This window comes from Petromyzon marinus, chromosome 63, assembly GCF_048934315.1.
Source record: "Petromyzon marinus isolate PM22_M1 ecotype Great Lakes invasive population chromosome 63, UKy_Petmar_22M1.pri1.0, whole genome shotgun sequence".
Classification (NCBI taxonomy): Eukaryota; Metazoa; Chordata; class Hyperoartia; order Petromyzontiformes; family Petromyzontidae; genus Petromyzon; species Petromyzon marinus.
Window position 1 is genome coordinate 4174029 of NC_133729.1, and position 12278 is coordinate 4186306.

Consider the following 12278-nt stretch of genomic DNA (forward strand, 5'->3'; position numbering starts at 1 on the left):
CTTAACATCAACACCATCGACATCAGCATTACCACCACCATCACGTACATATATGCATGTTGAACTTCTTTCTCGCCGTACGTAGCCAACCGTGCTAATCGGTAGTGAGGAGGGGGGGGGAAGGACAACAGACCTAACACAAAAAGCAGTTCTAAAGAAATGAGTTTGTCAATCTAGATTATAACTTAAAATTGCATAGCTCCAGTGGCTTCCTGATATTGGAAGGAAGAGCGTTCCAGACGGCCGCAGAAGCGCGCATCTGAAAGCGCCGCGCGACGATGCGGTGACCACCATCTTTGTTCGACGGCCAGCAGCCAAAAGCCGCTGCTGCGAGGATTACCGGAGTCCGCGTAATGATGGCGCGTACTCCTTGATCTTAAATCAACGGAGGTCAACTTCTGTGGGCTCCGCCCCTTCCTATTTAGGCCCCACCTTACCCCACCCCCTTCCTGATTTCGCCTCAGCACTTTCCCTTTTTAGGCCCCACCCCTTCTTCGTTAGGCCCCGCCCCTTCTTCTTTAAGCCCTGCCTGATTTTTGTTTTGATCCCACCTCTTCTTTAGGCCCCGCCTGCTTTCCTTTAGGCCCCGCCTGTTTTCGTTTAGGCTCCGCCCCTTCTTCTTCAGCACCCGCCTATCTTTGTTTAGGCCCAGCCACTTCCTCCGGACATGGAGTCGGCCTGGCTTTAGTGGTGACGGTGGTGGTGGGATGTTATGTAAGAGGGGTGGAGAGGAGGGGGGTGCACGTGACCCAGTGGGGGGGTAGCAGGTGGGCGCTAAGTCAGTTGGGGCAGCAGGGGTGGGGGGTGACGTCACGAAGACGACCCAAGTCCCTCTTCGAGGAGCAGTATAAGATTTGGTTACACGCGTCGTTTACGACAATTTCCTTCATACGACTGCTGCTGATATTGATGACGACGATAACGATGTTGGAGAAATATCGAACCCCGTCCAGGATTTGAACTCTTAACCCCTTCGCCCGTGGGTCAATCGCTCCGACTACATCACGGCATAGCCGGGGGTAGATGGGATTAATAAAAAAACGTTTTATAAAGAAACGCCGAACCTACCGGATGCGTTGTTGAGCGAAATTTGGCCGTGCTTCTCCACGTGGCACCCGGGCTTCAAGACTTCTGGTTTCACGAGGCTGACGCCATGGCCGTCGTTTTTGCTGATGAGGTTGTTCCTCATGGACAGCTTGGGCATGTCATAGAGAGACTCCATGAAGTCCTGTGGCAGAGAAGGGGGCGAGGTGAAAACCTGGGATCATGGTCTCTTCGAGTCGAGGCTAAAGACGCTATTCCTGAAACCCAATCGACTGGAGCAGAGTCTCAAGATTCCGAACCTGGGACCCCATCTCCCAGAGAAGAGTCTCAAGACTCCGACCCGGAGACTCAGTCTCCTGGAGCAGAGTCTCCAGGACGAGGTGATTATACTATCTCTGCAGTTATTAGCAGTGGAATATATATGTAGCACGTACAAATTATTTAAAAACAATGGCTAAGTATTAAGGCAGATAGCGCCACCTGGTGGAATAGGTAGGATGTGTCTCTAAATTAAGACCTTGACATTTGGCTAATGCTTAAACCGGTAACGCTAACACACGAGCCCCATACGCTACCATTAACACTCGCGGATACACCGACACTTAGCATTAACAGCAACACTAACAATTACCTTATACTGAAACTAAACACCAGTCCAGACACAAGCCCTTGAACGAGCCCAGGGGGGTCGGCAAACCTGCAGTTCCGGAGGACCGCACGCGGCTCTTTAAATGACCGCTTTGTGACGTCGTTTATGAAAGACCGAGCCGTAACATTAGCGGTATGATCACCATGAACACAGAGCCATAACACTAGCGGTATGATCACCATGAACACAGAGCCATAACACTAGCGAACATGCGAACCTACTTATAACAGTAGCCCCGAACAACACACTAGCTCATACACCAGCCCTGACTCTAACAGCAGCCCTGACTCTAACCCTGACAATAACACCAACCCTGACTCTAACACCAACCTTGACACTAACACTAACCCTGACTCTAACACCGGCCCTGACTCTAACACTAACCCTGACTCTAACACTAACACTGACTCTAACACTAACCTTGACACTAACACTAACCCTGACACTAACACCAGGCCCTGACTCTAACACTAACACTGACACTAACCCTGACTCTAACACCGGCCCTGACTCTAACACTAACCCTGACTCTAACACTAACCTTGACTCTAACACCGGCCCTGACACTAACACTAACCCTGAAACTAACACTAGCCCTGACACTAACACTAACCCTGACACTAACACTAACCCTGACTCTAACACTAACCCTGACTCTAACACTAACCCTGACTCTAATACTAACACTGACACTAACTCTAACACTAACCCTGACTCTAACACTAACCCTGACACTAACACTAACCCTGACACTAACACTAACCCCAACTCTAACACCGGCCCTGACTCTAACACTAACCCTGACTCTAACCCTGACTCTAACACTAACCTTGACTCTAACACCGGCCCTGACACTAACACTAACCCTGACTCTAACACTAACACTGACTCCAACACTAACCCTGAAACTAACACTAGCCCTGACACTAACACTCACCCTGACACTAACACTGACTCTAACACTAACACTAACCCTGACACTAACACTAACCCTGACACTAACACTAACCCTGACTCTAACACTAACCCTGACTCTAACACTAACACTAACTCTGACTCTAACACTAACCCTGACTCTAATACTAACACTGACACTAACACTGACACTAGCTCTAACACTAACCCTGACTCTAACACCAACCCTGACTCTAACACTAACCTTGACACTAACACTAACCCTGACTCTAACACCGGCCCTGACTCTAACACTAACCCTGACTCTAACACTAACACTGACTCTAACACTAACCTTGACACTAACACTAACCATGACTCTAACACTAACCCTGACTCTAACACCGGCCCTGACACTAACACTAACCCTGACTCTAACACTAACCTTGACTCTAACACCGGCCCTGACACTAACACTGACACTAACACTAACACTGACACTAACACTAACCCTGACTCTAACACTAACACTGACTCCAACACTAACCCTGAAACTAACACTAGCCCTGACACTAACACTAACCCTGACACTAACACTAACACTGACTCTAACACTAACACTAACCCTGACACTAACACTAACCCTGACTCTAACACTAACCCTGACTCTAACACTAACTCTGATTCTAACACTAACCCTGACTCTAATACTAACACTGACACTAACACTGACACTAACACTAACACTAACCCTGACTCTAACACTAACACTGACACTAACACTAACCCTGACTCTAACACTAACCCTGACTCTAACACTAACACTGACACTAACCCTGACTCTAACACTAACCCTGACACTAACCCTGACTCTAGCACTCACCCCGACACTAACACTAACCCTGACACTAACACTAACCCTGACACTGACACTAACACTGACACTAACACTAACCCTGACTCTAACACTAACCCTGACACTAACACTAACCCTGACACTAACACTAACCCTGACACTAACACTAACCCTGACACTAACCCTGACTCTAACACTAACCCTGACTCTAACACTGACACTAACACTAACTCTAACACTAACCCTGACACTAACACCAACTCTAACACTAACCCTGACACTAACACCAACTCTAACACTAACCCTGACTCTAACACCGGCCCTGACTCTAACACTAACTCTAACCCTGACTCTAACACTAACCTTGACTCTAACAGCGGCCCTGACACTAACACTGACACTAACACTGACACTAACACTAACCCTGACTCTAACACTAACACTGACTCCAACACTAACCCTGAAACTAACACTAGCCCTGACACTAACACTAACCCTGACACTAACACTAACACTGACTCTAACACTAACACTAACCCTGACACTAACACTAACCCTGACTCTAACACTAACCCTGACTCTAACACTAACCCTGACTCTAATACTAACACTGACACTAACACTAACTCTAACACTAACCCTGACTCTAACACTAACCCTGACACTAACACTAACCCTGACACTAACACTAACCCCGAATCTAACACCGGCCCTGACTCTAACACTAACCCTGACTCTAACACTAACCTTGACTCTAACACCGGCCCTGACACTAACACTGACACTAACACTGACACTAACACTAACCCTGACTCTAACACTAACACTGACTCCAACACTAACCTGAAACTAACACTAGCCCTGACACTAACACTAACCCTGACACTAACACTGACTCTAACACTAACACTAACCCTGACACTAACACTAACCCTGACTCTAACACTAACCCTGACTCTAACACTAACTCTGACTCTAACACTAACCCTGACTCTAACACCGGCCCTGACTCTAACACTAACCCTGACTCTAACACTAACACTGACTCTAACACTAACCTTGACACTAACACTAACCCTGACTCTAACACTAACCCTGACACTAACACCAGGCCCTGACTCTAACACTAACACTGACACTAACCCTGACTCTAACACCGGCCCTGACTCTAACACTAACCCTGACTCTAACCCTGACTCTAACACTAACCTTGACTCTAACACCGGCCCTGACACTAACACTGACACTAACACTAACACTGACACTAACCCTGACTCTAACACTAACACTGACTCCAACACTAACCCTGAAACTAACACTAGCCCTGACACTAACACTAACCCTGACACTAACACTAACACTGACTCTAACACTAACACTAACCCTGACTCTAACACTAACCCTGACTCTAACACTAACACTGACACTAACACTAACACTGACTCTAACACTGACTCTAACACTAACACTGACACTAACACTAACCCTGACTCTAACACTAACCCTGACTCTAACACTAACACTGACACTAACCCTGACTAACACTAACCCTGACACTAACACTAACCCTGACTCTAGCACTCACCCTGACACTAACACTAACCCTGACACTAACACTAACCCTGACACTAACACTGACACTAACACTGACACTAACCCTGACTCTAACACTAACCCTGACACTAACACTAACCCTGACACTAACACTGACACTAACACTAACCCTGACACTAACACTAACCCTGACTCTAACACTAACCCTGACTCTAACACTGACACTAACACTAACTCTAACACTAACCCTGACACTAACACCAACTCTAACCCTGACACTAACACCAACTCTAACACTAACCCTGACTCTAACAATAACCCTGACACTAACCCTGACACTAACACTAACCCTGACTCTAACACCAGCCCTGTCACTAACACTAACCCTGACTCTAACACTAACACTAACCCTGACTCTAATACTAACCCTGACTCTAACACTAACCCTGACTCTAACACTAACACTGACTCTAACACTAACACTGACTCTACCACTAACCCTGACACTAACACTAACCCTGACTCTAACACTAACACGGACTCTAACACTAACCCTGACTCTAACACTAACCCTGACTCTACCACTAACCCTGACACTAACACTAACCTTGACACTAACACTAACCCTGACACTAACACTAACCCTGACTCTAACACTAACCCTGACACTAACACTAACCCTGACACTAACACTAGCCCTGACTCTAACACTAACCCTGACTCTAACACTAACCCTGACACTAACACTAACCCTGACACTAACCCTGACACTAACACTAACCCTGACTCTAACACCAGCCCTGACACTAACACCAACCCTGACACTAACACTAACCCTGACACTAACACTAACCCTGACTCTAACACTAACCCTGACTCTAACACTAACCCTGACACTAACACTAACCCTGACTCTAACACCAGCCCTGACACTAACACTAACCCTGACACTAACCCTGACTCTAACACTAACCCTGACACTAACACTGACACTAACACTAACCTTGACTCTAACACTAACCCTGACACTAACACTAACCTTGACTCTAACACTAACCCTGACTCTAACACTCACCCTGACTCTAACACTAACCCTGACACTAACACTAACCCTGACTCTAACGCTAACACTGACTCTAACACTAACCCTGACACTAACACTAACCCTGACACTAACACTAACCCTGACACTAACACTAACCCTGACACTAACACTAGCCGTGACTCTAACACTGACACTAACACTGACTCTAACACAAACCCTGACTCTAACACTAACCCTGACACTAACACCAACCCTGACTCTAACACTAACCCTGACTCTAACACCAGCCCTGACACTAACACTAACCCCGACTCTTACACCAGCTCATACACTAGCCCTGATCCGGAGTCTCACCATGATCAGCACACCCTCGCGGCAGTGGTGAATTCCATTGCCAATGAGGGTGCAGGTGCTGCCTGGGTACACCTCCACTCCCGCTCCCTGCACACACACACAAGCAAAGACAAAGATCACCCGTATAGCCTTAACATGCTGTTGGGGCAAGTGCCGTTAGCGAGCAGCACCTATGAAGGCTGGAATGGCACACGAGGGGATCGGTGGTGAGTACCGCGCCCGGCCGCCTTTGTCTCCCTCGTGGGGATGTTTACACACCGCACCGGGTACTCGTTTGAGGCCGAGTCGACCGAGGGGAGGCCCAGGACCAATTCAATAATCGTCACCGGTGTTGGCCGAGAGCAGGAATCGAACTCGCGCTAACCGCTGCACTATCACTCCTGATACACACACACACCCCCAGACAAAAACTAAATCAGTAGGACAAGGTCTCTTTCACGAATCCATCTCATCACGCAATAAATAAAGGTATTACAAAACACACCGGCCACACGGCCTCGTGGAGGTGTCATCATTTCAGCGGCACCGATCCACGGGACCGGTTTACGACAGCGCAGGTGGAACCGATGCCCTCCTAACGCCGCGTTGACGAGAGGCCCGGGCACGCCATCCCCTCCCCGCGTGTGCCGCGGCCTAGAGGGCCGTAACCTGAGCTTGCCCTGCGCGCACCGTGCGCAGGGCAAGCTCAGGAGGCCCCAGGGGCAGGGGTCGGCACGCCTGCGGCCCTGGAGCGGCGTGGCACTCCGGGGCCTCGTTAAGGACCGCGTTGCGGCTCTCGCGATGTTCAGTTTGGGATTATGGTTGCCGAGCCCTGTCCGTGGGAGTCCAGTTTACCGTGGGTGTCCAGTTCACCGTGGGTGTCCAGTTTACCATGGGTGTCCAGTTCACCGTGGGAGGCCAGTTTACCGTGGGTGTCCAGTTTACCATGGGAGTCCAGTTCACCGTGGGTGTCCAGTTCACCGTGGGTGTCCAGTTTACCATGGGAGTCCAGTTTACGGTGGGTGTCCAGTTTACCGTGGAAGTCCAGTTCACCATGGGAGGCCAGTTAACCGTGGGTGTCCAGTTCACCGTGGGAGGCCAGTTTACCGTGGGAGTCCAGTTTACCATGGGTGTCCAGTTTACCATGGGTGTCCAGTTCACCGTGGGTGTCCAGTTTACCATGGGTGTCCAGTTCACCGTGGGAGGCCAGTTTACCGTGGGTGTCCAGTTTACCATGGGAGTCCAGTTCACCGTGGGTGTCCAGTTCACCGTGGGTGTCCAGTTTACCATGGGAGTCCAGTTTACGGTGGGTGTCCAGTTTACCGTGGAAGTCCAGTTCACCGTGGGAGGCCAGTTAACCGTGGGTGTCCAGTTTACCATGGGAGTCCAGTTCACCGTGGGTGTCCAGTTTACCATGGGAGTCCAGTTTACCGTGGGTGTCCAGTTCACCATGAAAGTCCAATTTACCATGGGAGTCCAGTTGAACCATGGAAGTCCATTTTACCATGGGAGTCCAGTTTACCATGGGAGTCCAGTTTACCATGGGAGTCCGCTTTACCGTGCGAGTCCGATATACCATGGGAGTCCAGTTCACCATGTCCATGGGAGCTTCGTAAGCCCATCGGATTTCTCCAGGATAAATTATTCCGATTGTGATCAGCAGTATTGGGCGGCCGCAACGACCCCTTGACCGAACTGGAACAGGAAGGTTGTGACTTTACCGAAAGAACCAAAGAGAATGGATTCCTGCAGCCACAAAAGCTTCAAATCAAGAAAGAAAGCTGCGGCATGAATGCTCACCTTTGCCCCGTAGAGGTCACAGTTCTTTAAGGTCAGGTGGGCTTTGGGCCTCACCGTGACCCCGGAGGTCTCGCACTGCAGCACGCATTCGTGCAGCTCCGTCTCTCCACGGAGCACACCTAGGGGCGGGACGGTCACATGGTGGCACGTGCGCTTCGCCGCCGCCGCCGCTGCTGCTAATGACAACAACTGCTCGTAGTGATAACCATGCTACTGCTGCAAATTAATGAATGTTGAACTTCTTTCGCACCGTATGTAGCCAGCCGTGCTGATCGGAGGTGATAAATAATGATTATTTAGCAGCTGCCACTGCTATGCCACAACTGTTGCTGCTGATAATATTAGTTCTGCTACTGCTCTTGCTGCCGATATTTCCACTGTTGCGACTGATGATGATGATTCTGCTGCAGCTGATGATGTTGCTACTGCAGCTGATATTACTGCTACTGATAATGCTGTTGATGCTGCTGGTGTTCCTGCTGATGACGATGCTGATGACGATATCATTTGCTGCTGAAAATGTTGTTGCTGCTGCTGCCGATTCAGCTGCAGCTGCTGCTGCTGCCGATTTAGCTGCAGCTGCTGCTACGCTGATGATGCCGATGATGAGTGGAGGGTGTCGCCCACTCACGCAGGATGCCCTCGGTGGCGTCGTGCTGGATGAACTTGACGTTGGAGATCGTCACGTGCCGCGCGCTGCACTCCACGAACACGTCGCTGCGCCCGCTCATCTCGATCACCACGTCGTCGGCGACGCCGAACCCTGAGAGAGGAGAGACGCTGCAGCAAGGGGTCCCCCAACCGGCTTCCAGCCAGCGATGACCGACGCTCCGCCCGGGGGCCCAGTGGCCTCCCATCCCATCTCTACATTGAGGAAGCCCCGTGGCCTCCCATCCCATCTCTACATTGAGCAAGCCCCGTGGCCTCCCATCTCATCTCTACATTGAGGATGCCCCGTGGCCTCCCATCCCATCTCTACATTGAGGATGCCCCGTGGCCTCCCATCTCTACATTGAGGATGCCCCGTGGCCTCCCATCCCATCTTTACATTGAGGAAACCCCGTGGCCTCCCATCTCATGTCTACATTGAGGATGCCCCGTGGCCTCCCATCCCATCTCTACATTGAGGAAGCCCTCATGGCCTCCCATCCCATCTCTACATTGAGGATGCCCCGTGGCCTCCCATCCCATCTTTACATTGAGGAAACCCCGTGGCCTCCCATCTCATCTCTACATTGAGGATGCCCCGTGGCCTCCCATCCCATCTCTACATTGAGGATGCCCCGTGGCCTCCCATCCCATCTCTACATTGAGGAAGCCCCGTGGCCTCCCATCCCATCTCTACATTGAGGATGCCCCGTGGCCTCCCATCCCATCTCTACATTGAGGATGCCCCGTGGCCTCCCATCGCATCTCTACATTGAGGAAGCCCCGTGGCCTCCCATCCCATCTTTACATTGAGGAAACCCCGTGGCCTCCCATCTCATCTCTACATTGAGGAAGCCCCGTGGCCTCCCATCCCATCTCTACATTGAGGATGCCCTGTGGCCTCCCATCCCATCTCTACATTGAGGATGCCCCGTGGCCTCCCATCCCATCTCTACATTGAGCAAGGCCCGTGGCCTCCCATCCCATCTCTACATTAAGGAAGCCCCGTGGCCTCCCATCCCATCTCTACATTGAGGATGCCCCGTGGCCTCCCATCCCATCTCTACATTGAGGAAGCCCCGTGGCCTCCCATCCCATCTCTACATTGAGGAAGCCCTGTAGCCTCCCATCCCATCTCTACATTGAGGAAGCCCCATGGCCTCCCATCCCATCTCTACATTGAGGAAGCCCCGTGGCCTCCCATCCCATCTCTACATTGAGGAAGCACCGTGGCCTCCCATCCCATCTCTACATTGAGGAAGCACCGTGGCCTCCCATCCCATCTCTACATTGAGCAAGCCCCGTGGCCTCCCATCCCATCTCTACATTGAGGAAGCCCCGTGGCCTCCCATCCCATCTCTACATTGAGGATGCCCCGTGGCCTCCCATCTCATCTCTACATTGAGGAAGCCATGTGGCCTCCCATCTCATATCTACAGTGAGGAAGCCTGTGGCCTTCAATCTCATCTCTACAGTGAGGAAGCCATGTGGCCTCCCATCCCATCTCTACATTGAGCAAGCCCCGTGGCCTCCCATCTCATCTCTACATTGAGGAAGCCCCGTGGCCTCCCATCTCATCTCTACATTGAGCAAGCCCCGTGGCCTCCCATCTCATCTCTACATTGAGGATGCCCCGTGGCCTTCCATCCCATCTCTACATTGAGGAAGCCCCGTGGCCTCCCATCTCATCTCTACAGTGAGGAAGCCATGTGGCCTTCAATCTCATCTCTACAGTGAGGAAGCCATGTGGCCTCCCATCCCATCTCTACATTGAGGAAGCCCCGTGACCTCCCATCCCATCTCTACATTTAGGAAGCCCCGTGGCCTCCCACCTCATCTCTACATTGAGGATGCCCCGTGGCCTCCCATCTCATCTCTACATTGAGGAAGCCATGTGACCTTCAATCTCAGCTGCACACCGGATGTGTGGGCAAGCTCCGTGAGCACGGCCTACTGTTATAACCGGGTCTGTCCGGGAAGGCGGCTCACAAAATACGGATGCACCAGGTGCCCCACATCCAGTAGGCCTCTCGCTATGGCTACCGGTAACATGCCTCCGACTCCAGGCTACCAGCACTCCGGCCATCACCCACTGGGGAAAAGGTCACTGATAGCGATCGCCGCAGCATTTGCTGCGGCGAAACAGTGGCTGCTCAAAATCTTGTGGCAGCTGCCGTGGCGTTTGAGTTTGCGTGTCTCTCTCCCCGTGGTCGCGTGGATTTTTTTCACCGGGTCCTCCGGTTTTTCACTCCACATTTAGAATCAACATCGCACATCTAGATTATTTTGCTGCTATAAATTCCCACGTGATAAGCCACTTCGTTGAGCTATCATTTGTGGCCAGGTTGCTTCTGAAAAAGAAGCTAATAGCTCAGTGGGCTTTACCTGGTAAGATAAAAAAAATTGTTCAGTTGTATTTGCGTATTCTAAGTGATTTATTTACCTTCCCTATACTTTGCACTCCGATCGTGTTTTTGTACTATTTGTTGTTGTAACGTTCTGACCCCGTGCCCCTACTTGACATCTGTGAAAAAAGAGCTTTAATAGCTCATCGGATTCCTCCAGTATAAACAAATATTCTGATTCTGTAGTGGGCAACAGGGATGGCAACTTGCAATCGGACCGCCCGACCGTCACGCTCTCGTCGCGTTGACAAACGCAGGTAGATTCGAGGCAGCGCGCGTGCGAGGACGTGGACGGACGAGAGAGAAAACCGCCAACGATTGCTTTTCTGGCCTAATTCGACTCAAGTTTCGAGTTGATTTTGCGTTTTAACCAGGTGAGAACTCGGGAGAGACCAGGATACGGCAGTCTCGTTCGTAATAGGTGACCTTGGTGGCCAACATTACGAAAGCAAGAAAAGTTAATAGTACAGCAACGAAGCGAGCAATCAACTGCTGAGTAACCCATGTGACCCTCAATCTCCATTCATCTGTCCACCAAGTTGCACACGGTCGCTCAGGGTCAACGCGTTGCTGGTGATAGGGCCGTCGACAACGGTAGCTCTAGAACTAAAACAAAACCGAGCTATTTTACACGCTTTTATTTAACTCACTCTGTTGTATCCTCAACTCTGTCTGTTGTTGTACCCTCAAATCTTGTAACTCAATTTTAACCCACTTCCCAATGTGGTATCGACTGCAAACTTGGTATACGTATGTCATACTGATGACAATACAATATTCTATCATTAAAAACAAAAAAATATATATTTTTAAGCAATCTTTTTTATATCTTATGTTTCGGCTTGGGTTTAATTGTCCACGCTCAACTCACGTTGGCTGTAAATCACCACGGGTCCCTTACGTTGTGGCGAGCTTCGGGGCCACTTCCTGGAGTCGTGGAGTTCTGCCATTAACTAGTAGGGTACATTTCATTGAAGCGTGTTTTTAAAAAAAAGTATTTTTAAATATTACTTATTTTTTATTTTACCAGGTAAGACGCCCCCCCACGCC

The 12278-nt window shown here is 50.3% G+C and overlaps 1 protein-coding gene across 1 annotated transcript in view; it reads right to left on the minus strand.

Annotated features, from left to right (window-relative positions):
• The window catches only part of SHCBP1 (SHC binding and spindle associated 1), a 43406-nt gene that overhangs the window by 15365 nt on the left and 15763 nt on the right, over positions 1-12278 (minus strand). Inside the window, exons 9-12 of the mRNA XM_032977473.2 lie at positions 8807-8938; positions 8176-8294; positions 6397-6483; positions 1069-1228 (exon numbers count right to left, since the gene is read on the minus strand). Of these exons, the coding sequence (XP_032833364.2) occupies positions 1069-1228; positions 6397-6483; positions 8176-8294; positions 8807-8938 (498 nt within the window). The remainder of the gene's footprint in view (positions 1-1068; positions 1229-6396; positions 6484-8175; positions 8295-8806; positions 8939-12278) is intronic.